At 36.0% G+C, this 27,698-nt stretch overlaps 1 protein-coding gene across 2 annotated transcripts in view; it reads left to right on the top strand.

The window, feature by feature from the left end:
* Window positions 1–26,694, top strand: part of LOC105105273 (neutral ceramidase) — an 82,046-nt gene extending 55,352 nt beyond the window's left edge. For both annotated transcript variants that reach the window (XM_031461318.2, XM_031461319.2), the window contains 9 exons: window positions 2,737–2,852; window positions 3,917–4,011; window positions 6,007–6,046; window positions 6,869–6,964; window positions 9,627–9,722; window positions 11,775–11,921; window positions 20,296–20,355; window positions 23,051–23,139; window positions 24,041–26,694. In XM_031461318.2, coding sequence (XP_031317178.2) covers window positions 2,737–2,852; window positions 3,917–4,011; window positions 6,007–6,046; window positions 6,869–6,964; window positions 9,627–9,722; window positions 11,775–11,921; window positions 20,296–20,355; window positions 23,051–23,139; window positions 24,041–24,233 — 932 coding nt within the window. In that variant the 3' untranslated portion in view covers window positions 24,234–26,694. The remainder of the gene's footprint in view (window positions 1–2,736; window positions 2,853–3,916; window positions 4,012–6,006; window positions 6,047–6,868; window positions 6,965–9,626; window positions 9,723–11,774; window positions 11,922–20,295; window positions 20,356–23,050; window positions 23,140–24,040) is intronic.
* The last annotated feature ends 1,004 nt before the right edge of the window (window positions 26,695–27,698 follow it).

Below are 27,698 nucleotides of genomic sequence, written 5' to 3'. Positions count from 1 at the left end.
TTAAGTTTTTGATGTCAAAATTTACATCTTTTTATATTGTATATCCATTAAATTACTGAAGCTTTATTTTAATACCTTTGTCTCTTAACCTCCATACTAGAGTTAGATGATTTATACACCACTATTAAAGTATTAGAATATTCTAAATGTGACTAGGTACTTACCTTTAGTAAGATTTTATATAGGCACACCTAAGAGACATTGTGGGTTTGGTTCCAAACCACTGCCATAAAGTGAATATTGCAATAAAGCAAGTCACATGAATTTTTTTTGGTTTCCCAGTATTATGTTTAACACTGAACTGTAGTCTATTAAGTGTGCAATAATATGTCTAAAAAAATGTACTTCCCATAATTAAAGGTACTTTATTGTTAAAAATGGTAATCATCATCAGAGTGTTTAGGAAGTCATAATCTTTTTGCTGGTGGAAGGTTTCGCCTCAATGTTGATGGCTGCTGATGGAATAGGGTGGTGGTTGCTGAAGGTTGTGGTGGCTGTGGCAATTTCTTGAAATAAGACAGCAATAAAGGTTACTGAATTGGAGTCAGTCCTCTCAAACCCTGCTACAGCTTTATCAATGAAGTTTACATGACATTCTAAATCCTGTGTTGTTGTTTCAATGATCTTCAGAACATTTTCAGGAGGAGAAGATTTGACCTCAAGAAACCACTTTATTTGGTCATCCATAAGAAGCAACTCCTCATTTGTGAAAGTTATCATGAGACTGCAACAATTAATCACATCTTCAGGCTACGCTTCTAATTCTGGTTCTCTTGCTATTCTCACCACATCTTCAGTTACTTCCTCTGCTGAAGTTCTGAACCCCTCAAAGTAATCCATAAGGGTTGAAATCACCTTCTTCAAGCATCTGTTAACATTGGTATTTTGACTTCTTTCCATGAACCATGAGTGTTCTTAGTGGCATCTAGAATGGTAAATTTTTTCCAGAAAGTTTTCAGTTGACTTTTCCAGGATCCATCAGAGAAATCACTATCCATGGCAGCTATAGCCTTAAGAAATGTATTTCTAAAACAATAAGACTTGAAATTGAAAATTACTCCTTGATCCACAGACTCCACAATGGGGGTCTTGTTAACAGGCAGGAAAACAACATTAATCTTGTACACCTTTATCAGAGAACTTGGGTAACCAGGTGTATTGTAGGAGAGACATTTGTAGCAGTAATCATTGGTTGCTTCATTCACAAAAGCTGCTGGTGTCCTCTGGGGTCTGCACTGATGAACAGGGTCCTCTTCTGTGAAATTTGCAGGGAGCCTGTTGTAGAGGCTTTGGAGGTCCTCAGTGGCAAGAGCAGCCAGGGTCCTCCACAGAGCAGGCTGCTGGGGACCATGGTGGCACCTGTTATGTGGCTGATACTGATAGCTTCTGCTCTTCTTCTTTGTTCCTGAGTGTCCTGAGAAGTCTCAACTAAGCCAGTCTCCCCAGTGATCCTTTCCATGTGGTTATTTTGGTTTTTGCTCCACTGTGTCGCTGCAGGTTTTTAATTGGACTTACGGGCTCTCCCAGGGCTATTTTCATTTGTGGATAGCTAATTATTATATTCTGTGGGAGGGGGATGAAAGCTTGTGTCTTCCACTTTTCTGTCTTGCTGATGTCACTCTCCTCTTTCTTAATATGGGCATTTAAAGCTATAAATGTCCCTCTGAGAACTTCTTTCACTGCATTCTATAAGTTTTGGTATATGTGTCTTCCTTTGCCTTCATCTTAAAGTATCTTTATGTTTTCTTTTGATGTTTTTGACCATTAGCTATTTATAATCATGTTGCTTAATTTCCATATATTTGTGAGTTTCCCAAATTTTCTTCATATTTATTTCTAATTTCATTACATTGTGGTTGAAAATATGCCTTGTATTATTGATACTTTAAAAACTTACTGCGGTTTGTTTTATGGCCTGTTTTGGATAATGTTACATACGCTCTTGAGAAGAATGTATAGTACATTGTCGTATGGAGTGGTCTGTAGGTGTGTGGTAGGTCTAGCTGGCTTCCAGTGTTATTCAAGTCTCGTATTTCCCTGTTGATCTTCTCACTAGTTGTTCTATCTGTTATTGAAGTTCGAACTATTATTGTTGATTGTTTCTTCCTTTATTTCTATCAGTTTTGGTTCATGTATTTTTGTGCTCTCCTATTACGTCCATTTATGTTTATAGTTGTTATAGTTTCCTAATGGATAATAGATTCTAAGCTCTTAGGTTTTGTAGTTAACTAACTTTCCCCCAGATTGTGGATTTTAGGCTTGGTGGTGGTTTTTTATTACTCGCATGTGCTTGTGTGTGTGTGTACAGAATTAAGTGGAGATTCAAAAGAGTGTCTTTAGGGACCACAAGTCAAAAAACTGGTACTTCAGGTTTTCAAAATAGGACAAAGTTGAGTTGATAGATCTACATTTAATTATATCATATTGTTTTTATTTCCAACATGGTTGAGGATGAGCAATAAAAACAAAACTTTAAGGATGTAGAACAATATATATATTCTTTTTTTTTATTGAGGTATAGTCAATAATCAGTTATAATATGTCAATTTCTGGTGTATAGCATAATGTTTCAATCATGCATACATTTGTTTTCATATTCTTTTATTCTATCAACCACAAGGATGGTCTAATTAAATAATGGTTCCTATTTTAGGATGATGCATTGTTGTATAACATTTGTCAAATTGGTGACACTTTTCAGTGTTGGAATGATATTAATCATAACATTCCTAATAGGGACAACAGTAGGGGACCCATTTTGGGACATTATTCGGGATCAGATCCTGGGCAAGCCATCTGAAGAACTCAAAGAATGCCATAAACCAAAGCCAATCCTTCTTCCCACTGGAATGGTAATGCATTTTGATTATAATGGTGAAATTAGTGTATAGTTATTTTTAAATTCATGAATTGTCAGATATGAACAGTAGATCTGTGTTGAAGTGTAGATCTGTGTGTTATTTAGATGTTCCCACATCAAATTTTTAATATCAAAAATAGAGGTGCTGTGAGTCTAAGAAATAAGGGATATGATTATTAAATATGCTGACTTACATTTTCTGTATCTATAATAAATAACTGAAACAATTAAAACAGTGGAACAGGAAGAATAGATTAACATTTATTTTATTCAGAATTCATTAATGTTGACTCCAGGACAAGAGTGAACACAGTTTTTTGCAGAGAAAAACATCTCAGGTTATTTTCTCATAATTCAGGCAACATTATTAACTAAAGCAATATTCTTTAAATACTCCTTTGGAGCATGGATTTTCATATTCTAGACCTCAAAAGGTCATGCCAGTGCTTATAATATCATGGATTTTTGACACAGAAAAATTTTTAAATATAATTTTTTCTAATATTTAATTAAAATTCTTCAGGGAGAAAAAAGTGGGGGAAATGAAGGAATAGAGGGAAGGATTCTACACTAATCTGAATATGATAAAGGATAAATTCTCTTGGAGAAAGCTTAAAAAGTAAGGCAGCACTTGGTAACTGAAGATTTAAAGTGCCATTAGAGTAAAAAGAGAAATCATTAACTTGAGCTATTCCAAACGATGTAATTCCTTATTCGTCGTGTATACAATGCTCACCACAACAATCTAGGAGAACCCTTGGTTATCTGTTACACATTGTGGTTACACTATGACAAATCCGCCAAAAACTTCATTGGTGAGAAATTAAGTCCTGATTAATGGGATACTAGTATTTGGGATTCACATTCTTACTAGATAGAATATTTGGTACTACATCATGTTAGAAAGAAGATCTGTGATAGTAGGATAAAACACCCAAAACAGCTGGAAATATTTAAAATCCTTTAATAAAGGGGAATTTTCTGAGAGCATCAGCTGTCTCTTGACCATAGAAAGAATAATATTTCTAATACAGTTTTCATGTTCTGGGTTCTTAGATGTCAAAACCTCATCCATGGCACCCAGAAATTGTTGATGTTCAGATTATTACTCTTGGGTCCTTTGCCATCACTGCCATCCCTGGGGAATTTACGTAAGTTCCTCTTTTTTTATTTTGTTGTCATACATGTAATTACTGTGAATGTCTTTGTGTTGGAATCACTTCTTATTATGGACAGATAATTCTGTGCTGACTCCTTTGTATCTTACTGTGCTGTTTGGCAACAGTGACAAATACCCTCGGAAGAATAAACCTCTCTGTGCATATTTCTAGTGGGTAATTTGAAAAGTTATTATTTCCAAATTACAATGGTGCAGTGAATTATTATGTCAGTAGAAAGACTTGAATATAAAATATATAAGTGCTTGAAACAATCAATTGAGGTATTAAAAACATGGAAATGTGTTATATCCACTCTTTGTGTTATCTTTCCTATCTTAGTAAGTAGCAATTTCATATCTTTCCACTGCTCAGGCCCTAAATCTTGGAGTCATCCCTGAATTTTCTCTTTTTCAATTTTCCCCACTTTCAATCCTTCAGCAAATTCTGTATGTTTTATTTAACACTTTCTATCGTTCCCTGCACCCCCTCAACCTGGGTCTGAGCCATCATTATTTCTCCCTTGGATTCCTGCAATAACTTCCTGCCTCACTTTCTCACTCTCTCCCTTACTCATCTGTAGTCTTTTCCTCAACATTACAGCCAGAGTAATCTGTATAAAACGTAAGTTAAATCATGTCGCTGCTCAGATCCCCATGGCTTCCCAGTTCTCCAAATAAATCCTTAAACCCTTATAACATCCTACAGGGCCCTTAGCAAACTCTCTAATCCAATTTCATACCACTCCCCCTTGCTGACCCCTGCTTCATCCACCTCGGCTTCATTGCAATTCCCAGACTACCAAGCATACTCCTCCTTTAGGGCTTTTTTTTTAAGTGCCAAAAGATATTTGTTGAGCTTAATTTTCCCCTTGATTATAAAGGTAATACAATGCTTTTAGCAAGAAAACCCAATAAAATAAAGAAACAGAAAATAGAATAAAATAATGATCACTGCAATCCCTAATAATAGAAATTATTCCAGTTAACATTTGGTTTCATATCTTTTTTTTTTTTTTCCATTGAAGCATAGTTGGCCCACAGTGCTGTGTTAGTCCCTGGTGCACAGCACAGCAACCCAGCCATACATACGTACATGCATACACATATCCCCTTTCACACTGTTCCCATTGCAGGCCATCACAAGGTACTGAATACAGCTTCCCGCGCCACACAGCAGGACCCTGCCATCCATCCACTCTATATATGGTAGGTAGTATCTGCAAGGGCTTTTGAACTTAAGGTTCCTTCTGCCTGAAACACTTTCCCTCAAGTTATCCCCAGGGCCAACTTTGATTCCTTCAATTCTCTGCTTAAAATTCTGACAGAAATGCCAGTCCTGCTTATACTACATAACACTGTCTTCACCCACCAGCACTCCCACCACCAGCACCTCATCACTACAGCATCTGCACTACCACCACCATCACTACCGCGAGCATCACCACGATGACCACCACCTTTCTCTTTCATCCTTATCCTGCTTTGTATTCTCCATAGCACTTACTGTCATCTCACTTTTTTTTTTTCTTTTTTGCTTGTTGATCAACCCTAGACTGTAAGCTCCATACTGTTGAATCCTTAGCACTTCAAAGTGAGCCTGGTATGTAGTAGGTGCCCAGTATTTTATTTAAGGATTAAATGAATGAAGTAAATAAATTCGTTGCAGGCAGGGATAGTATACTGTCTACTTATGTCAGCTCTTATTGACATAGAATGCAACCAACTGTTGAATCAATGAATGGAGAATGATTGCGATCTTTTGCTAGTGATATTCATTGATTTTGTCTTTTTCCAAGTTGTCTGTTTTCAGTTTAGGATTTGTTTCAAAGCTAGGACAGTGAGAATGAAAAGCTCAACTTTAACTTGCACACTTTACTACTGTGTGATGACTGTGATAACTTTTTGGTTTTCACTACGAGTCTTTCTGTATACCATGCATACGTTCTGAATAGGAAAACACCTAGATAATTCTGTTTTCTTGACTTAGGACCATGTCTGGACGAAGACTTCGGCAGGCAGTTCAAGAAGTAAGTTAAAAATGAAATAAAATACCTATGCATTTTTATTTGGTGAAGAGAAAAGAATTCTATCCCTATGATCTGGTACCTTTTAAATTAATCTTTGCTAAGATGACCAGAGTTTCACACTTCTTGAAAGTGATGGCTGGAATTGAATATGAGATACTGATGGCATCAGAACAAACAAAAAATATAAGGGAACTATAATAGGTTAAAATATTTTATTTGCACTTTTACACTATTAATTAAAAACTGGTAATGGTTTCATGGATTCAGTAGTAAATGACCACAAGTACATTAGTATCTTAAATTCCTGTCTAAGTAAAAATCTAACACATGTTGAAAATCCTGTATTTTATCTATATTTGTGATTTTCTTTATATTCAGAAGGTATTGTAACTGGTTTTAAAGTGACATAGCCAACAAGTGTCTTATTATTTGGAGCTGGAAATAACTACTGTAGCTAATATGCTAGCTAATATGTTTGCTAATATGTTAGCTAATATGCTCCCATTATACTTTTTAGGAAATTGATAAAACTATCTATATTTTAGTAATAAGAAAATTCTGCATCTGCAAAGTGCAATCTTTAACTCTTCCTAGATCCATTGTCTTGCCCAACTGTAGTACAGAAATGTGGCTCTAACTTTTCCTAAAGGATCTTTTGATATTCCTGTATTCTAGGCAGTTTTGATCTTTAGGAAAAATACTGTTAAATAGATACCTTACAGTAATGATTCATATTTATAATTAGACACGTTGAGTATAACTAAGATGATAATACACTTTAAGATGAAGAGTACTTTTACAGGGCTCTCCCTTCCCCCCTAGGAATTTGCAGCTTATGGGATGCCAAATATGACCGTTGTTATTTCGGGTCTATGTAACGTATATACGCACTACATTACCACTTATGAAGAATACCAGGTAAAGTAACAAGTTCTTGTGTTTTAAATGAGATACCCTGGTCAAGACTATTGCGTCAAATGCACAGTTTCTTTCTGGACTTCTTTAAACATGTTTTTGAGAGATGATTTTGTCAGGGCAGGTAGGAGAATGATAAGCCAGAGGTTGTGTTTGGGAGTTCTAGGTTTATCATTTCCAAGTTCAGTTCAGAATTCTAGTCTCACTGACTTCCACTTTCCCTGAAATATATTATTTTGTCAGGGGAACTGATAATAAGCCTGGGTTATGGCATACAACGTTCCCAACTCTGTCCGTAATGTTTCTGGTGCCTTCAGCTTCTGTAGAGCCTGGGAAGCTCCCACTGATAGCTACTATTTATTGAATGCACTTGCTAAGCGCCTTGTCAACGTGATCTTAAGTAATCCTCACATAAGCCCTGAAGTAGGTTATTATTATATCCATGATGCAGATTAATAAACAGAGCTTCAAAAAAAGTAGGGAGGCTGGTAATGTTTGTTTGTTTGTTTACAAATAGTACAGGATACAGCCCAATGACTTTTAAATAATAGTGGTTAAAAATGTGAAAACAGTGTAGACTTCCACAATTAATGGTTTCTAACATCTCTGCTGGTATAACCTGGCAATCCATAATGTGGCCACAGTCTGCCCCTTGACGACTGTTCAGTAATTCCAGCAATGGACTCCGCCCCACTGCCCTCTGTTGACTTCACTGAAGGTCCCTGTTTTCTAGGAGATCCTGTTGAATGAAGGTTCTTAATTGGGGTAAACTTAGATGGGAGTATGCTTTCATTTATCCATTTTTCACTTATCTGTGACTGTCACTTGGCATTTCTTTCAATTAGGAATGTAGGCAACAAATGACAGTAATATTAGCAGTACCTCTGACTTTGTCACCAGTTAGAACCATGACGTTTTCCATATTGCATAGAGTTATTGCAGACCTGGAAGTATCTTTTACTCTCCCTGCTACTTTAAAGTCATAGCAGTTATCAGATCTGCTACTAGATCTTATTACTCAATAGCATAACAGAGAAGCACAGTTACTCTCCCAAAATTGGTTTATTATTGTTTGATTTCAGTCTAATTGGTTTCCTTTGTCAACCTAGCATTTTGTGTATTTAAAAACAATACTCTGAGAGGGATCCATAGGCCTCAAGTCCTCCTGCCAAAGGAGTCCATGGCACGCATAAAGTTAGGAATGCCTGCTAGCTTGTCTCCTGGTTTAGGGACATGCAAGGGTTAGTATTAATTAATTAATTCATTCATTCATTCATTCATTCATTCGTATGTTTTGTGACAGATACTCTACTAACAATCATCTGGGCATAACAATGAATAAGAATCTCCCTGGGTCCTCAAGACCACTAGAATATATGGTCTAGTAAAGACATAGAGGAAAGCAGAGGATTACATTTCTCTGAAAGAGAGGCACAAGGTGATGTGAAAACAAAGAGAAAGAGCACCAGTTTAGAATGGGTATTTGAGGTTGGGGCCTGGCAGATTTTTCAGCAGGATGGAACATTTGTCTGAGTTCTTGAGAATGAGTGAGGACACATTAAGCCAATGAAAGTTATGGAAGGTGTTCCATATTGAGGGAGCTACACATGCAAAGGTCCAGAGGGGCACACTTAGTACATTTAAGGGGCTGTAATTAGTTGAGTGCCATGGAATCAGCATAGTGAGCATAGTGAGATGGGGCTAGAGTGGGAGGCAGGGGTTCGTCCATGGAGAGTCTTTTATACTATGTTACGGAGCTTTGACTCCATAGGGAAGGTTTTGGGGAACTGCAGTAGAGTTCAAAGGAAGGAATGCTATGATCAAATTTGTTTGGAAAGGATGGCAGTGTCAAAAATGAATTGGAAGGGCAAGTATGGAGACAGACAACTGATTAAAAAGCTGTAGTTAAGATCTGGGTAAGAACTAAGGGTTTGACAAGGTTAAAAGCAGTACAGATAGAGGAAAATGAAAGAATTCAAGAAATTTTAAGCAATGATGGCTTGGAGACATATAGGATATAGGATGAAGGAAAGAGGGAGGTCTAAGATGACTGCCAGATGATGCTGGCATGGGAGACTGGAAGGATGGCATTCAATGGGATGAAGAATGTCACAGGGAAAGCTGATGTATTTGGAGTGATGACTTCCATTTTAGATTTGACTAATTTGAGGTTTCTGTGGAACAACCAAAGTCTTGGAGCTCAGGTAAAAGGAGATGTATTTTGTTCTATTTGATAGTTCTATGATGGCTTAAATGTCCTTTTTCAGATAATACTATCACCACTCAATTTATCTAGGAGTTACCAAGACTCTCATTTTTCCTCATTCTTTTTCTCCTGCAGTACTCTTTGGCAGGAAGCATTTATATCCCAAGCACTTAAAATAGACAAACTCAGGAGCTGTTACCCTCTTTCAGGTTAAATGGACTGACAGCTAATGGCATAAGTCAAGAGAATTCACTGCTTTTAACATGCAGTTGATGAGAGCCATTTACTTTAGCTGGTAAATGGAAATGCCCACTCTCCTTTGTCATAATTCGTCTTGAATTATGTCAGCTTGGATTATGTGCAATGTCCAAGCGTCACCCCTTACCTAAAATGCAACACCTCTGTCAATGCATCGAAATAGGCAGAATGGTGCGCAACTCTGCTCTGACTCTCCTGCAGGCTCAGCGGTACGAGGCAGCATCCACAATTTATGGACCGCATACTTTGTCTGCTTACATCCAGCTTTTCAGAGTCCTTGCTAAGGCCATTGCTACGGTAATCAAAAATTGTATGTGTGTCTCAGGGCTGGGGAGATGCAAAAGGGGAAGCAAAAGAGACCTTGGCTTTGAGTGTTCGGTTTCTTTGAAAATCTTTATATTTAAAAATATTGTAGCTGTGAGGCATCTCTAAAAAATGAAACTGATAAAATAAATTCAGGGTCAGTTAACATCTTGGTGGTGACCGCTTTTTTCATATATATTATCCCATATTATCCTCACAATCATCGTGTGAGTGTGGAGGTATCATTTCCCCCTATTTCTCAGTTGAGCAAATAGGTTCAGAGATGATAAGTGATCAAGTTTACTGTAACTGGGAGCTGAACCACCGGTCCCTAACTCTGGCCAGATCCTCTCTAGTCGCTTCATCAGTTGGGCAGGTCATCAATTCTGAGAGGCCAATTTTCCATATTATAACATCTCTGAAATTGGGACGTATCTTCCAATCAAAGGAACCTTATAATTAGCTGCATGTTTTTACTTTCCTGGTGGTTCAAAAATAATAATAATTGTTATATCAATGGAGGCTTAGATTTGATGAGGTACAACAGTATCTTGTCATGTACATACATGTTGTACCTAACGAGAATATGTGCACCTAAACAAGCTTACTTAAAGGAACTCCACTTGTGGAAATCTTCTCTTGGGGATACAGTTTATATATGAAGGTGCCCTCTGGTATCGAAGACTTGTCAATAAGCAGGATAAGGAACTTAAGATAATAAATGGGCCCTTGTATGATACCATATAAGCCCCAGTAAAGGCTGTGAGACAGTTATAACATAGCAAAGACATAAAGCCCTTTTCAAAGAAAGAGCTTAGATATATTAAATTGAAACAAATGAAACTGCTGTTTCTGTGGGTCAAAACAGTGAACATTGGCAATTTCATATACCTCTCCCTAATTAGTTATTGACTGTGTATTTGAAGTTTCAGTATAAGGCATTTACTTAGGATATATTTTAATTACCTGGTTACTGTTGATTGTAATATTCCTCTCAATTTTAGGTTTGATACTTTTTTTTTTCAAAGTAGAACTATTTTTATTTTTCGCCATAAAAGCTATAACTGTTTATAGTTTATTCAGATTATACAGAAAAGTGTAAACCTATAATAACTGCTGTTTAACTTTCATACAATTATAGGTTTATAGCTCTTTCCATGGAAATAGAGTCATCAAATTTTATAGTGATATTTAGGAAGAAAAGTGTGATTCATTTTGTGGAAATTAGTTTCACAATTTTATGGTTATGTATCTAAGAATAGCTATGTGATGTTGGACAAAAAAACACTGAGTACTTGCAAGCCTATTTTCCCATTTGCAAAATGGGAAATGATAATAAGTAAATTATATGGCTGTTGTGAAGATTAAATACATAAAGTGAGGATTAAAGTACGTTAAATACATATAAAGGGCTATTTAAAATTTGAGATTAGCACTTTGATGGCACTTTAAAGGTGGCAAGTTTTGCGGAAAACATAGGTTAAACCAGTCATGATATAGGCTGATCTGAACTTTTAAGTTAAAAAAATACATTTATTATATTCTTTAATTAGCACAGAGAAGAATTTAGGGGAAAAAATGTGATTATGACTTTGGATAAGAGAGGCTCAACACTGCTTAAAAATTAGAATGGTTACAGTGTCCCGTTACAGAGGCTTATCGTGTGTTAGAGTCCTGTCCAAAGTCGCACAACTAGAACATGGCTATCCCAGAATGTAAACGCACAGAGCAGGATTCCTAGCTTACACGCTCATCACTGGATTACACCGCTTAGAGGAGTGAAAGTGCTGCCTGTGACCCAAACTTTCTTCTAGTGAGAAAAGCTTAGATTATGGACATTTAGGCTCACGTTTCAGGAAAGTTCCCCTCACATTTTGGTACGGTTGTTAGCTCTTGGGGAAGAGACAGAGAGGGAAAGGGAGAGGAGGAGAGAAAGAGAGTGTGTGTGTGCTTCCTTTAATGGAGGTATTCTAGGCGGTTGGAGTCTGGGGAGAGGGTCTTTGACTCTACATTGTATGCTCCTTAAGCAAATGCTCTCTGTTCTAGGACACAGTAGCCAACCTGAGCAGAGGTCCAGAGCCTCCATTTTTCCAACAGCTGATAACGCCATTAATTCCTAATATTGCGGATAGAGCACCCATAGGCAAAAATTTTGGGGATGTCCTGCAGCCAGTGAAATCTACATACACGGTGGTAAGACTCGCAAAGAGATCTTGGGATCCTTCAGATGCCTGTGTTTAGGGATGGGGGGAAAAGATGTGGTTTAATGTCACCGCTGGCTCGAATCATGCCATGGACCAGGACTTAGCAACAATAATTTTGATATTTATTCTTATGTCTGCAGAGGCTCTGCAAACATGAGAATGGGGAAATATTCATTTTTTAGGTGGTAATTATGGAAAATGGAATTTCTAAAATCCAAATTACTCCTTTTCTTTTTGAAGGGATAGTCATGGAACCATTCATTGCAGCACAGAAAACGTGTCTCTCAAATCAAGGATAGGAAAAGCAAATAGAGATGAAGCAGGATTTGTACCACTACTATTTTATAATGATCTTGTGTTCTGCAACTTTGCTAAATCATTTATTAGTTCTGATGGAGTTTTTGGTGGTGCAGATTCCTTAGAAATTTCTGTGAATAGTATCATGTCATATGTGAATAAACACATATTCACTTACTCCTTTCTGGATTTCTTTTCTGAATATCTTTAATTGTTTTTCCTTACTGCACTAGCTAGAGTCTCCAATACAATGTTGAAAAGAAGTTGTAAGACTGGACACCCTTGTCTTGTTTCTAATCTTAGGAGGAAAAGTGAAAAGTAATCAGTCACGATGTACGATGTTTTCTTTAGAATTTTTGTAGATGCCCTTCATCAGGTTGAAAAAAATTGCCTTTCTATGCCTAATTTGACAGTTTTTGTAAAGAATAGGTGTTGAATTCTTTCAAATGCTTTTCTGTGTCTACTGAGGTAGACACAGAATTGAGGTGATTGTGTGGTTTTTGTTTTTTATTCTATTAATATGGTGTATTGCATCAGTTGACTTTCAGATTAAATAAATGCCATTTAGTCATGGTATATAATCTTTTTTTATATGTTGTTAAATTTGGTTTGCTAATATTTTGCTGAAGAGTTTTGTACTTGCATCCATGAGGGGCATTTGTAGTCTTCTTTTAACATGTTGGCTTTGTCTGCCCTTGGTATCAGGGTAACACTGGTCTCAAAGAATGATTAGGAAGTGTTTCTTTTTATATTTTCTGAAAATATATGCAAAAGATTGATATTATTTCTTCTTTAAATACTGGATCAGATTTACCAGCAAAACCATATGGATTTGGGCTTCTTTTTATAGCAAAATTTTAAATTACTAATTCAATTCCTTTACTTGTTTTAGGTCTATTCATATTTTCTGTTTTTTCTTGAGTCATTTATGTATCTTTCTAGAAGTTTAACTTATTGTTAGGAATTTCTTCATTTTGTATAAGTGTCTAATTTGTTGGGATAAACTTGTTCATAATATTCCCTTATAATTCTCTAAATTTCTGTAGAGTCAGTAATCATGTCCCCTCTTTCTTCCTGATTTTGCTCACTTGGGTCTTCAAAGAGCCAGCTTTTAGCTTCATTGATTTTATCTACTGTTTGTCTATTTCTCTGATTTTTGCTCTAGTGTTTAATCTTTCCTTCTGCCTGCTTTGATTTTATTTTGCTCTTCTCATTTCTTCAGGTGGATGCTTGGGTTATTTTTGCTTTAGTATACATCTTTTATTCCTCTGTTGATTTTTTACTGTATATACTTGTAGCTATTTTCCTAGTAGTTATTTTAGAGACTTGAAAAAGAACTATTTTGTCTCTCAGTACTCTACTCTCAATACTTCCGATATATGAAGGTCCTCCATGCCCCCCACTAAGTAGTTTTCCAGGTCTCTGTAGATACCAATCTGATGTCCTACAATTCTGATGCCACTTACTTGCCATTGGCACAGACCCCACAGGTTAAGGGCTCTGTCTCACAAGACTGCACCCTCCCCCTGCCCATACATATTTCAGACACCAATGGCAAATCTAAGTTGTCACCTGTGCCTCTCACAGCCTGCCTATAAATTGGAGATTCCTGTGACCCACTCCTCAGGTTGAATAATTTTTTAGAACGGCTTACAGAACTCAGGAAAATAGTTTACTTACTAGATTACGTTTATTATAAAAGCTTACAACTCAGGAACAACCAATGGAAGAGATGCATAGGGCAAGTTCTGGGGAAAGGAACACAGAGCTTCCATGCCCTCTCCAGGCATGCCACCTTCCCAGAATCTCCACGCATTCACCAACCTGGGAGCTCCCCAAATCACATACTTAAGGGACTTTTATGGAGGCTTCATTAAGTAGGCTTGATTGATCTTTGGTGGTTAACTCAACTTCCAGCTCTTTTCCCCTTCCTGGAGATCAGCAGGTTGGAGCTGAAAGTTCTAACTCTCTAATCACATGGTTTGTTCCCCTGGCAACTAGCTCCCATCTAACGTCATCCAGAAGCCCCCAGCCACCAGTCATTTTATTAGCATACAAAAGACACTTTACTTCAGATATTCTAAGGGTTTTAGGAGCTAAGTACCAGGAAATGGGGGCAGAGACCAAATATATATTTCATTATGTCAGAGGGCTATAATCTGCATCTTAACTAATCACAATCTACTTTAGTATAATACTAACTTAATTCAAAAAATATAAAAAGATTTTTCCAATATCTTTTTTCCATTCCCATCTTTTGTGATATTATTGTCACATATTACATCTGTTATAAATGTGATAATATAGTGTTATAATTACTGTTTTATACAACCTTATGTCTTTTACAGACATTGAAAGAAGATATGAAAAAGTTTATTTATAGAATATTTTTGTTTACCTACATATTTACCAGTTCTGGTGCTCTTTATTATTATTTTTTAAAGAATTTAAATTACTATCTAGCATCATTCTCTTTCAGCCCGAAGGACTTTCTGTAGTATTTCTTGTAAGACAGTTATGCTAACAAATTTTCTCAGCCTTTGTTTATCTGAAATGGACTTATTTTATTTTTGAAGAATAGTTTCTCTGCATTCTTGATTGAAATTTTTTTTTCTTTTGTCACTTCAAAAGAAAATTTTATTCTGTTGTCTTCTGTCCTTCACTCTCTAATGACAAGTCAGTTGTAAATTTTATTGTAATTTCCCTGTAAGAAATGAGTAATTTTTCTCTTGCTGCTTTCAAGATTTTCTTTTTGTCTGTGTCTAACACCAGTTTACCACAATATATCTAAATGTGATTATCCTACTTGGGATTTTTTGAGTTCCAAATTTGGGAATTTTTTATCCATTATTTCTTCAAAGCTTTTTTTTGTCCTTTTCTCTCTTTCTTCTAATTTTTGGATTTCTCTTTTGTGAATGTCAGTATACTTGATGTTGTCCCACATGTTTTTGAGGCTCTGTTAATTTTGCTTCAATCCTTTTTCCAATCTCTATTCCTTAGATAGGATAATTAGTACTGATAAGTTTGAGTTCACTTATCCTTTCTTCTGTCATCTCACATTTGCTGTTAAGCCCTTCTAGTGAATTTTTCATTTCAGTTGTGATATTCAATTCCAGAAAATCCTCTTTACTGAGGTTCTCTATTTGTTAAGTCTATTGTCATTATACTTTCCTTTAGTCTTTAAGCATGATTTATATTAGTTCTTGAACATTTTCATAATAGTCGCTTTGAAGTTTTTGCCTGCTAAATCAAATTTCTGGTGACACAGAGAAGCAGTTTTGATTGCTGCTTTTTTCCTAGTATGGCTGAAACTTTCTTGTATGAGCATCTCATTTTTTTTTTTGTTGTTGTTGTTGTTGTTGAATATTGCATAGTTTTCAATACTTTGTAACAACTCTGGATTCTAGCTTCACCTCCCCACTCCAGAGTTTTTGTTATTTAAGCTTGTTTGTTTGCTTACTTACAATTTGACTGGACTAATTAGTAAATTGTGGGTCTCCTGCAATGTGTGGCTGCTAATACCTTTGCTTAGTTTTTTTTTTTTAAATTTGATTTTAAGTCTGGCTCTCGTGTTGGTTCTGTGATTATAGAACTTAATGTTCAGCTAAACTTGGTCAGAATTTATGCTTAGATGGCTCAAGGAGTACGAATTTCGGTCTCTGCTGTTAGATCTGTGTAGGTTGGAGTATGCATTCAAACTTTTTCCCAGCTTTCCCCAGATATTAATTTTCATTGAGTTCTCTTGTGTCTCCTCTGCACCTACACCCTGGCTCCACTGGCCAGGGATATATGGGTGTTTTGGGTCTGCTCTGTTCTCTGCTATGTATGCACATAGTATCTGGTCAGTTCAGGATAGGAGAAGAGCTTATTAAGACCGTGATAGTTATCTTACTTCCCTCCAAACTATTAAATCATCAACTAATCCATCATTTTAGCCACTAACCCTCAGTGTTTACCTCCCATGAAGATCACCACTTTAAATGGCTATGTTTTGAGTCAAGTGAGTCCTTCTGGCAGCAGCATAAAAGCTGTTGATTTCATGGCCTTCCCCACTCTGGTTGAACTACAGTACCACAGAGGATGAGGGCAACCCTGGTAAGAACACCAAGGACTTGCACTGTATTTACTCGAAGTTTAGTAGTTTTAATGAATAAACATTTCTCAACCAAAATGGTTCTTTTTGACAGTTTTGTCTATATATATAGTTGCTTTTTTGGGGGAGAGGACATATTGACCTCTTAACTGTGTTGTGTCAGAAAGGCCTATTCTATACTAGTTGGTATATTGTATCTGTAGTGGAGTTGTCTTTCATTGTGTAGTGTGAGTGAACAGGAAATTGCGATTGTAGGAAAAAAAATAAGAGAAAGAACATTTTTAAGGATTAGGACAATTTGGCTAACCAGATACCAGATATAAATTTTATTTTTCAAGTGAACCATGAAATTGTCTGCAGGGCTGCTTGCTCTTTTTAAAGGGTATGGTAATTTTTGCAGAAAATTCTAATTGATTGTTGTTGAAACATTGGTGAGATTGACTAATTTGGTAATCTCATTGGTGAAAATAAAGAGAAGTAAAATTAAATTGATAATAGTCATTCAGAGGAGTTAACAGAAGGGAAATAATTAAGCAGCACATCTCTGCTGATGGTCATCAATGATTCTGAATCCATGGAAGTTTGTTTTTTTTTTTAATGTTTTTAACGTGAGCTAGGTCTTGGAGGATAAGTAGGAGTTCACTGTGCCCATCAAGACATACCATCTCTGGTGTAGACTATAGAAAGCTTAAGCTAGAGCAGCAGGTGGGAACTTACCTGTAAAAGGTCTTGTGTACCATGGTAAGTCATGCAAAGACATACTTGTTTGTTAGCTTGTAATTTAAAAAATACTTCTATTGTTTTATAATTGACATATAATAAATTACATATTTAAAGTGTACAATTTGGTAAGTTTTCACTATTAAGGTCACTTATTTCTTACTTCTGTGTCACAAGTAATTTGTCCATTTCATTTCATCTGTCATTTGATTTTGTGGGGAATAAAGTCATTAACAATTTTTCCTTATTATCTTTTAAATATCTGTAGAATCTGTATTGATGTCACATGTTTTATTCCTGGTGCTGATAATTGTGCCTTCGGTTTTTTATTTTTATTTTTTTGATTATTCTGACCAGTAGTGTTCTTCCATTTCTCTCTTCCTGGTCTTTGTGTTTTTACTTTATATAATTTATGGACTCCGCCATGGTTTCTTCTTTTTACTTTATTTTTTTTTAACATTTTTTATTGATTTATAATCATTTTACAATGTTGTGTCAAATTCCAGTGTTCAGCACAATTTTTCAGTCATTCATGGACATATACACACTCATTGTCACATTTTTTTCTCTGTGAGTTATCATAACATTTTGTGTATATTTCCCTGTGCTATACAGTGTAATCTTGTTTATCTATTCTACAATTTTGAAATCCCAGTCTATCCCTTCCCACCCTCCACCCCCCTGGTAACCACAAGTCTGTATTCTCTGTGAGTCTATTTCTGTCCTGTATTTACGCTTTGTTTTTGTTTGTTTGTTTTTGTTTTTGTTTTTTAGATTCCACATATGAGCGATCTCATATGGTATTTTTCTTTCTCTTTCTGGCTTACTTCACTTAGAATGACATTCTCCAGGAGCATCCATGTTGCTGCAAATGGCATTATGTTGTCGGTTTTTATGGCTGAGTAGTATTCCATTGTATAAATATACCACATCTTCTTTATCCAGTCACCTGTTGATGGACATTTAGGCTGTTTCCATGTTTTGGCTATTGTAAATAGTGCTGCTATGAACATTGGGGTGCAGGTGTCATCCTGAAGTAGGGTTCCTTCTGGATACAAGCCTCTTCTTTTTACTTTAAACAGTAGGTTTTTTTTAAAAAGAGATTTAAATAATGAGAGAAAATATTATATTTACTCACATGTTAACAATTTCTGGAGCTCTTCATTTCTTTTTGTTGATCAAAATTTCCATCTAGTGTCATTTTTTTTTGTCTGCTTAAAGGACCTCCTTTAACATTTTTATTCCTTATTTTACATGTTGAAAATGTCTTTATATTACTTTTTTTTTAAAGAATATTTTTTAGTCTTTATGGAATTCTTGATTAGCAGTTTTTTTTTTTCTCTACTACCTTACGATGTTGCTCTGCTGTCATCTGGTTTGCATCGTTTTCAATGAAAACTGCTGTCATCCTTATGTATATTCTCCATATAATAAGTCTTTTTTTTCTCCTGTTGTTTTTAGAATTATTTTTTTCTTTTTATTTCTAGTTTCAAGTGATTTGATTTTAGCAATCCTAAAATGATGTCGTTTTCTCTATGTTTCTTGTGCTTAGGGTCCACTGGACTGCTTGGACTTGTGGGCTTATAGTTTTCAGTAAATTTGGAAAATTTTGACATTTATTTATCTTTTTCTGCATTTCTTTCTCTCTCCGATCTTTTGCAAACTCCAATTATCCATATGTTAGGCAGCCTAAATTTGTTCCACAGCTCACTGCTGCTGTATTCATTTTCTTCAGTCTTTCCCCCTGTTTTAAATTTTGTATAATTTCTATCGAAATGTCTTCAAATTCAGTAATCTTTTCTTCTTCAGTGTCTAATTTTTAATTCCATCCAGTGTATTTTCTTTACAGTTACTGTAGTTTTCATCTCTAGAGATTTGGATTAGGTCTTTTTTTTTTTTAAATATAAGTCTTCCACATGTCTACTTAACATGTTAACTCTTTCTGTTGGCTTTTTGAACATACAGAATAGTTCTAAGAACTATTTTAGTGTTCTTGTCTACTAATTTTATCATCTACTTCATTTATGGGTCAGTTTTGATTGAGAGTTTTCTCATTATGAACAGTGCTTTTCTCCCTTTTGTATGCTTGATAATTTAGATGTTAGGTATCATGAATTTTATCTCGGTAGTGCTGATTTTTTTCTATTCCTGTAAATATTTTTTAGCTTTGTTTTGTGATGTTATTAAGTTACTTGGAAAGAGTTTGATCTTTTGGGGTCTTGGCAAGTTTTTAGGCAGGGAAAGAGCAACTGTTATTCTAGGGAAAATCCTTCCACCATACACTTGAGGTAGAACTGTTTTGACTTATGAGGTCTCCTTGTCCAGCTAGTGGGAAGAGAAACTTTTCACAATTCTCTATGAGCCTGGGATTTTCTCTCTAATTCTTTTAAATGATTCTTTTCCTAACTTCAGGTAGTTCCTTTACATGCATGCAGAGCTAGAGGGAGCGTTCGTCAAATCTCGAGAGTTGTCTCTCTCTGTAGCTCTCCTCTCTACGGTCCTCTATTTTCTCTGTTACCCTGCCCTATGAACTTAAGACTACTTGGCCTTCATGGACTCCCACATCTATTCCTTTACTTAGTAGACTGCCTAGCTTTGCTTGAATTCTGCCTCCTTGTGCTGTGGCCTGTAAACTCTTGGAAGGCATTAAGCTGGGACAATTGTAGGGCTCAACTCTCATTTTCTGTTACTCAGAGATCAATGTTTTCATTGCCTGATGCCTACTTCTTAAAAACTATTGTTTAATACATATTTACCCAGTTTTTAAAGTTGTTTCAGATGGGAAGGTAAATACACACACTCTGTCAATCCATCTTGTATCTTATATGCATAAGTGTAAGTGCAAGTATAAGTTACTCATGGAAAGTTTTGACTGTTTTCACTTAATTCAGTCCATCTCCTGAATGTGTGTGGGAGGGAGGTGTAAGAAAATGTCAAAGGCTGATGAAGTCATTTGCTGTCACTAATTTGTTATATGCTCTCACTAATCTGAATGATAGCTCTATATCTGAATCTACTAAAAGTAAATTCATTGGCCAAAAATTTCAGAAGTAAGTTGTTGGTCAAAAATTCCTGTGTCCATTGGTATAAAGGTATTTTCTCTAATATTCTAGGAAGTAAACTCACTTGATTTAACAGAATAGAATCTATATGGGTACCCAGACTCCTGGAACATTTCATAAATAATGGCCCAAATATGAGCACAGCAAAAAATACTTTTATTAGAACTCATAAATTGAGTTTTTATTTTCAGGGAGAAGTTGTTGAAGTTATATTTGTAGGTGCTAACCCAAAGAATTCGGCAGAAAACCAGGTAAGCATCAATGATTATTTTTGCAAATCCAGATCCATGTTTTAGCCTTTAATTCATTTGACTATCCCCATGGAGGTTAGAAACATAAAGATAAAATGTTCCAACTTGCTTTACATCTTATTTTGTAGGGGTGAAAAATTTTCAGTGAGAACAGTTAATGTAGAATTGAGTATGGAAAAAAAAAGCCCATGGGAAGCATTTAATTGGCTCTACTTAGGACCACATGTAGCACAGTGCATGGAGAACCTCATTGTCTCTTGAGAAGACATAGATTTGAATACAACCCCATTTACATATTCCAGTTTTAAAACTCTACTGAGTTTGGTAAAATAGTCAGATGGCCAAGATTGAAGTGTATCTTTGGCTCCTTCCATTCCTTTGCTCCTTTCCTCTACTATAGCAGTCCTGCCTCTGGTGCGGTCTCTATTGTTTTGGAATGATCATGGTTCCCTGGGTGGATGCTCTGCTGGCTTGGAGCCCTGTCCCCTGTGCTCTACTTTTTCTAGCATTGACCATTTCCCTACTCTTTGCTACTGGCACAAATAGGGTATTTATTTACTAATCTTAAAAAATGATATGAGAAATAAAATCCAATGTAAAAATGGTAGAGAAGTGCTTAAAACAGAATGTGAAAGTACTTCTCTTCATAAAAATTTTCAGAGGTAATCACTGTTAACTGTTACATATCATTTCATATTTTTTGTTTTGATATACATATATATGTATAAATATATATGATAAAGTACAAGTAACATATCTATGAATAAAGTGAAGTAATTTTATTTCTTTGTAACTCCATTAGTATGTTATTAAAACTACACAAGCAATAACTAGATACATTACAATTGCAAAAATTCAAACAATAAAGACATATATAGAAGAAAAAGAAAGTGAGTCTATGAAAGTGATTTCAAGGTCAGATTTTTTACTATGACTGAGAATGCATTCACTCTATCGATAAGCCATTCTTCCCAGAGCCCATTGTCACTTATAATCCAAGATACCTTTCTTTCAAATGAGTCTTCCCGTTTCTGTTCATTAAAATATGATTATTGCTCTGATAAAACTGTGGCAGTATGACAGTGTCAAATATATTGGGGAGAAATATTCTATTGCTTGGATAGTCAACATGCACCTGTTTAAAATAATTTCTCAGGCATTCAATCTATGCCAGAATATTTACATGTTTATATTATTTTCTGAAGAGTGTTGTAGCAAAACTGCAGGATTGATTGTCATCTGATACCCTTACGGTGGGAAAATACTATTATCATTATTGCCATGGAGAACAGGAGACTAAAATGCTTCAAGAGCTATAATGAAGATAGAATGGCTTTCTTAGAATGTTCTGGAACTTGGCATAAAACAATTTCTGGTACGCTTTATTATGGGTAATCATCACACTCTCACCACTGTTTATTGAATGAGTACTATTTGCAAGTGCTAGGCCAAGTGCTTTATATACATCATCACATGAATCTAATTTAATCTTCACTATTACTCAATGAGTTACATTTTATTATCCCTAATTTACAGATGAATAAACTGAGGCCTAGAAAGATTAAGTAATTTGTACAACTAATTGTGTATCTGGAAGAGATTCAGGTTGGGAGGCAGGGAGAAGATAGTCACATAGTTCACACATTCAGCATCCTAGACTTGTTCTCTAATCTGCACACTAGACCTGTACACTGGGGCCCACCCTATGTCCTACTCCATCTAGGGACTCCCCAGTGTCACCGTCCTACATGGTCACAAACAGTTCTCTTTACAAGTCACTGTGGTTATGAAAAGTCCTTTATGGAATACAATCCGTCAATTGAGTAATTAAAGAAGTATTTTGAATAATCCTGTGGCCCAGTGGTAAATAGGTGATTCATTCAACAATGATTTATTTGAACACCTGTAAATGACAGATGTAAAGGGCTGTGATGGATAAAGGTGAACTAGACACAAGTCCTGTCCTTAAGGGCCATAATGTAAAGATTTTTACAGAAAATTGGGAGATGTATGGCCTTTGTATCTTTTAACTTGTTATATTACTTAAATCAGTGCTTTATTTGAAGCTGAATTCTTGGCCTAAAACAAATTATTATAAACCAATATGGCAAAATTTATTTTCCCCTGAGAAAGTAAAATCTGCTTATTATGTGATTTCTAAGAATCTGTTATGACAAAATATAAGGATTAGTTTCAGCACCCCAGGCAGTAGGAAAATTTATGCATCCTTTTCAGTTTTTTCACTCGAGCAGGTATGTTTACTAATAATTCATTTACCTGGAGATGGAAAGATGAGGAAACTTTCCCATTTCCCCTCCTAAATCTTGAGGTGACTAGAGAAAGTCTTGGAATGTAGATCAATCAACATGTCCTGAAAAGATTTGACTTAAGCCTTTTCTGAATCTCAAGTTTTACTTTGTCTCTTCTTTGCTCTAATTTCCAAAATTTGCTATCAGCTTAAATTAGGCTTCTAAGGAAAAGTCATGGTTTTTAATAGACTGGCTGAAGTAACTTTCCGGAGACATTGCATAAAATGTTGAGAGGAAAAGCTAAAAATTTGGATGAAATTCTAATATGTGTTCCCACTAGGTATTGGTTGGTTAGCATACAATCAACAGGGGAGTATGGAGTATGAATAGACAGGTTTCTTCTGCGACTATGCGGTGTCTGATCAGTCATATTAATTGCATTTCAGACGCATCAGACCTTCCTTACTGTGGAGAAGTATGAAGCCACATCAGCAACATGGCAGATAGTGCATAATGATGCCTCCTGGGAGACTCGGTGAGCAGTCTATTGAATATTTTGTCTTTTAGGCCCTGAAAAGAGTTAGTTAGTAATGCAGGGAAGACAAATGGGAAGACTGGCTCAATATGGGGTATTAATGATATCAAATTCCCAAAAGAATTTTGGCCATATTTTTATTGAAGTATAGTCAGTTTACAAGGTTGTATCAATTTCTGGTGTACAGCATAATGCTTCAGTCATACATGAACACACATATTCATTTTCTTACTGTTTTTCACCATAAGTTACCAGGGGGGAGAGGGAGTGGGAAGGGATAAGTTGGGAGTTTAAGACTTGCGGATACTAACTAATATATATAAAATAGATAAACAACAACTTCATACTGTAAGCACTTACCACTTTTAAAATTATTTGGTGGTTTACTTATTTATTGCTTTCTTCCCACCCTTGCCCTAGCAGAATATAAGCTCGATGAAAGTGAGTGGACCATGTTTCACTCACTGCTGTATTTTCAGTACCTCTAAGCACAGAGTCTGGCACATTAGCTCATTAAATATATATTAAAAAAATAAATCTAGGTGCAAAAAGAAGTGTCAAGTTAAAGCAGAGGATGATAAGGGCTAAAAGGATGCTATAGCAGATCTAAAGCAGGAGACATCTTGTATTCTGCATATCAGGTAAGGCTAGCTGGGATAGAAAGAATTTAGGTAGTTAGAAAGGCAGAACAAGGAAAGATATTTCTACAAAAGGCTTTCTTCAAGGTCTGTTTTTAGAAAGTATTTCTAGCTGTTTTGTTCATTGCTGTACTCTCAATATCTAGAGCAGTGCCTTGTTTACGGTAGGCACTCCACACATATTCATTTAGTAAATAATCCTACCTTTTTCTAATCACACATTTGTAAGAGTAAAATTGGATTTGTTTGTTTCCTACCAACAGTTTCTATTGGCACAAGGGATTACTGGGTCTTAGCAATGCAACGATACAATGGCACATTCCAGATACTGCCCAGCCTGGGATCTACAGAATAAGATACTTTGGACACAGTCGGAAGCAGGACTTACTCAAGCCTACTGTCATACTTTCATTTGAAAGCACTTCCTCCGCTTTTGAAGTTGTAACTACTTCGTAAAAAGTTGACCAATCATTTAAAGAGCAGCTGTGTTGTCAATTTATGATTCATATGACTGATTCGATGCAAATGTAACCTATCATGATGACCTCTATAATTGTCCCTGTTTGGGTATGGAGAGTTTACTGCTAATAGGACAGAGGGGTGTGTGTGTGTGTGTGTGTGAGAGAGAGAGAGAGAGAGAGAGAGAGAGAGAGAGAGAGAGAGAGAGAGAGAGGGAAAGAGAGAGAGAGGTGTAGCCCACTTACCTTGCTCCCTTGGGGTCCTGTGGCTATTTAAAGAGACAGTTCCCTTTAATATGAAACCTCTAAATGTTAGTAAGAGTAGTTGAAGATGTGTGAATAATGTTTAAACTATTTATTTATACAGTTATGGAATGTTAGCACTGAAAAAGTTGAACGAGGTCATCTAGTTTGATCCTTCATTTTGCAGATGGGAAAAAATGGTTTTATGGATTTAAAATTAGCATAAGGCTAGGACCTTTCCCCTCAGTTACATTTAAAAAAATATAAACATTGACCATAAATGTATAAGTCCAACTGGAGAAAATTAGCATGCCAGTTTTTCTATTCTGAGCATACCCTTTCAAAGCAGTTACCTTAGAGTTGATATGCCTAATTCAGAGTTTTGTTGATGCTCAAATCATTTCTGGTATTGCCTTCAGAGCCCAATTATGAGAAGGTCAGAGTTGGAATAGTTTGGTCATGCCCTGTGTTTCCCTAAGTGCTCTTACGCCACTCAGTTGTGTGTTGTGTTCCCGAGACTTGTTCTAAGCAATGTTTTCACTAATCAAATTCACCCCAAACCCACAAAGTTTTGCTATTAGTGTAGAAATTAAAATGACAGTGTTACTGGCTTGGAAGAGAGTCCTCAAAGAAGAGGCGCTAAAATCATTTCTCTATTTTCACTTATTTACTCACTCACGGACCCAGTCAATTACAGAACGTTTATTAGACTCTCATACCCCACGTGGTACTAGTGCCTGGCCCTGACAATTAGTGTGATCACATTTAGGATGAATGTATAAGTGTCAAAAGGTGACTGCTTTGAAGGAGGAAATATTTAATTCAATATATAAATTTTAGGCAGGTATTTAAAAATTAGTAATCTTTAAGTCACATCTTGTATATCATTTGTGTTGGCTACTCTAATTTGGGGGTAAAAATGCTCTAGACAATTTGGAAGAAGCTATTTTCAAAGTTATCTTGGGGTATGATGAAATACCCAGTCTAACATCGCAAAGAATGAGATATGACACACACTCTGACATCAATTACCTGAAAGTACTAATTGCATTTAAAATTATCCAAGTTAGCTAGGAGCTCGCAGCTGCAATGTAAATTTCTAAAAACTGAGCCATGCTTTTGTATGTGTGTAAAGGTTTTAGCATTTTAGGGAAATAACAACTTTTATTTCAAAAAAGCTTGAAAGTTTGAAAATCGTAATGATAGTTATGATGGTAATACTACCATCCATTTATTTAAGACTGAAGTGCTATAAGGTATTGGAGTGAACCTGGGGTATTTTTTGATGCGTCTCCTCTAGAGGCTGTTTCTATGGAAGTTAACTGCTGGAGAATTAGGATTTCAATGGGTAATGATCATTTTTCCTGATCACATCACAGTATTTAGGGTAAAAGTTCAGAGGCCTGAAAGAGCAGGTGCTTCAGAAAGTAGTGGGTCCCAGAAAGATAAATTATGTTAGAACTGATCATAGATTCTTAAAAGTATTTCTTATGACTCAGGGGAATTTTTGAATTATCTTTCCATCACCTCCATGCCTCCCACTGAAGCTTTCCTCAGTCAGCCTGTGATTCCCTATTGTTGACTTGCAACTGTGCTGAAGCAGGCATTGTATTGCCTACTGATAATCCTTTTGCACCCCACCCGCTGCCACCAGTGCTCCTGGCCGCCCCACATAACCCACAGAAGCATTTTTTCTCACTGGCTGCCACTCTTCCAACCACTGCAGTTCCATTTCTGCAGTTTGTAGGTAAAAATAAGACCAGATTCCTACATCATAGATACTATAGTTACTCACTTGAGCATTAAAGAACACCACGAAGAGGCTGATCTGATCTGTTAATATAAAAACAGGGATCCAGTCTGTGTCTGTGTCTGTTCCTGGGGCTGGCTCATTGGAGTCCAACCATGTGGAGAAAACGGAAACTGGTCAAAAATGTAAGAAAGGGGGTTGGACTGGTGGGAGAACTCTTTTGGAGAAGATTTTGTTTCTCATGTCAAAGTGTCCATATTTTATTGTTGTATCCTGTCTACTCTCGTTTTAAGGATGCTATGACTTCTTCTAAAAGTACTGAATGATCCGTCTATGTTTTTCAATGAATATTATAAAAAATTGTCAGTATTTAATAGAACGTTAATAAATTAATAATCACATTTGGGAGATTATTTTCTAATGGGAGGTGTCCACAAATGAACACTTTCTTTCTTTTTAAGAGATGGAAGATTCCATGAAAATCAAGTTGGAAAATGATTATAAATGACCTCTGTAAGTAACCACCCAAACATAAGGGAACCACTTCATCAGTTCCTTCCTGCTCTACAAAGATTTACTGCTAGCAAAATGTATATGGTTGATATTTTTTACTACCAGGGCAACTGGGAGTTTCCTAGGTAGGTAGTTAATTGTAAAATTATTTTATGAGCTAATTCTGAACAAAGAGGCCAAGAATGAATAGACTTGTGAATATCTTTTCTTGATTTACCCTTTTATGCGTCTCCTCTGATGTAAGCAACACACTGTTCTTTTTTAATATTAACACATAAACTTCACCTTTAGCCAAAAGATTTCATCACTAGATGATTTTTTCATGTCTTTAGTTCTTCCAAATAATGTTTTTGATTTCATGGTATCCCAATATGACATGCTGGTTTATATTGGCTTTTGGAATTTCACACCATGCATGATACCAGAGAGGGAACTGTGTGCTGTCTCCCACACAGTTAGAATGCATTCAGCTGTAAATATTAAACAAAATATTCCTGATCAATAGGGGTCCAAACACTAAAGACACTTACAATCTCACATAGCAAGAAATCTTGAGGAGACAAATTCAGTTTTGGTGCAGCTACTCAATGATGTCACTGGCTTTTTCCTTAACATCATCTGTAGTTCTCAGGCTTGTCTCCTCAGTCAACAGGTGGCTACCTCATGTCTTTATATAATTGTTCATAGCAGCAGCCAAGGACAGGAGAGTTCTCCTCAGAATCTCTTTGTGTCCCATTCATCCTCCTTTTTATGCTATAATACCAAAATTTTAAATATAGAGACTTTTATACTATATTTACTAGCTGGTAGAGTTGGCTCTCCATTTCGTTGTTCTTTTTCAGTATACCCTTGGATTTTCAGGATTGTTTTTTCTTCTGCGTGAACTCTATAGTTGACTTGTTTAAGCTCCTGAAGAAAATTGAAGATATTTTATTGGTATTCATTAATTTTATGAGC

Source organism: Camelus dromedarius, chromosome 8, assembly GCF_036321535.1.
Source record: "Camelus dromedarius isolate mCamDro1 chromosome 8, mCamDro1.pat, whole genome shotgun sequence".
NCBI lineage: Eukaryota > Metazoa > Chordata > Mammalia > Artiodactyla > Camelidae > Camelus > Camelus dromedarius.
This window is presented reverse-complemented; position numbering and strand designations above follow the sequence as displayed.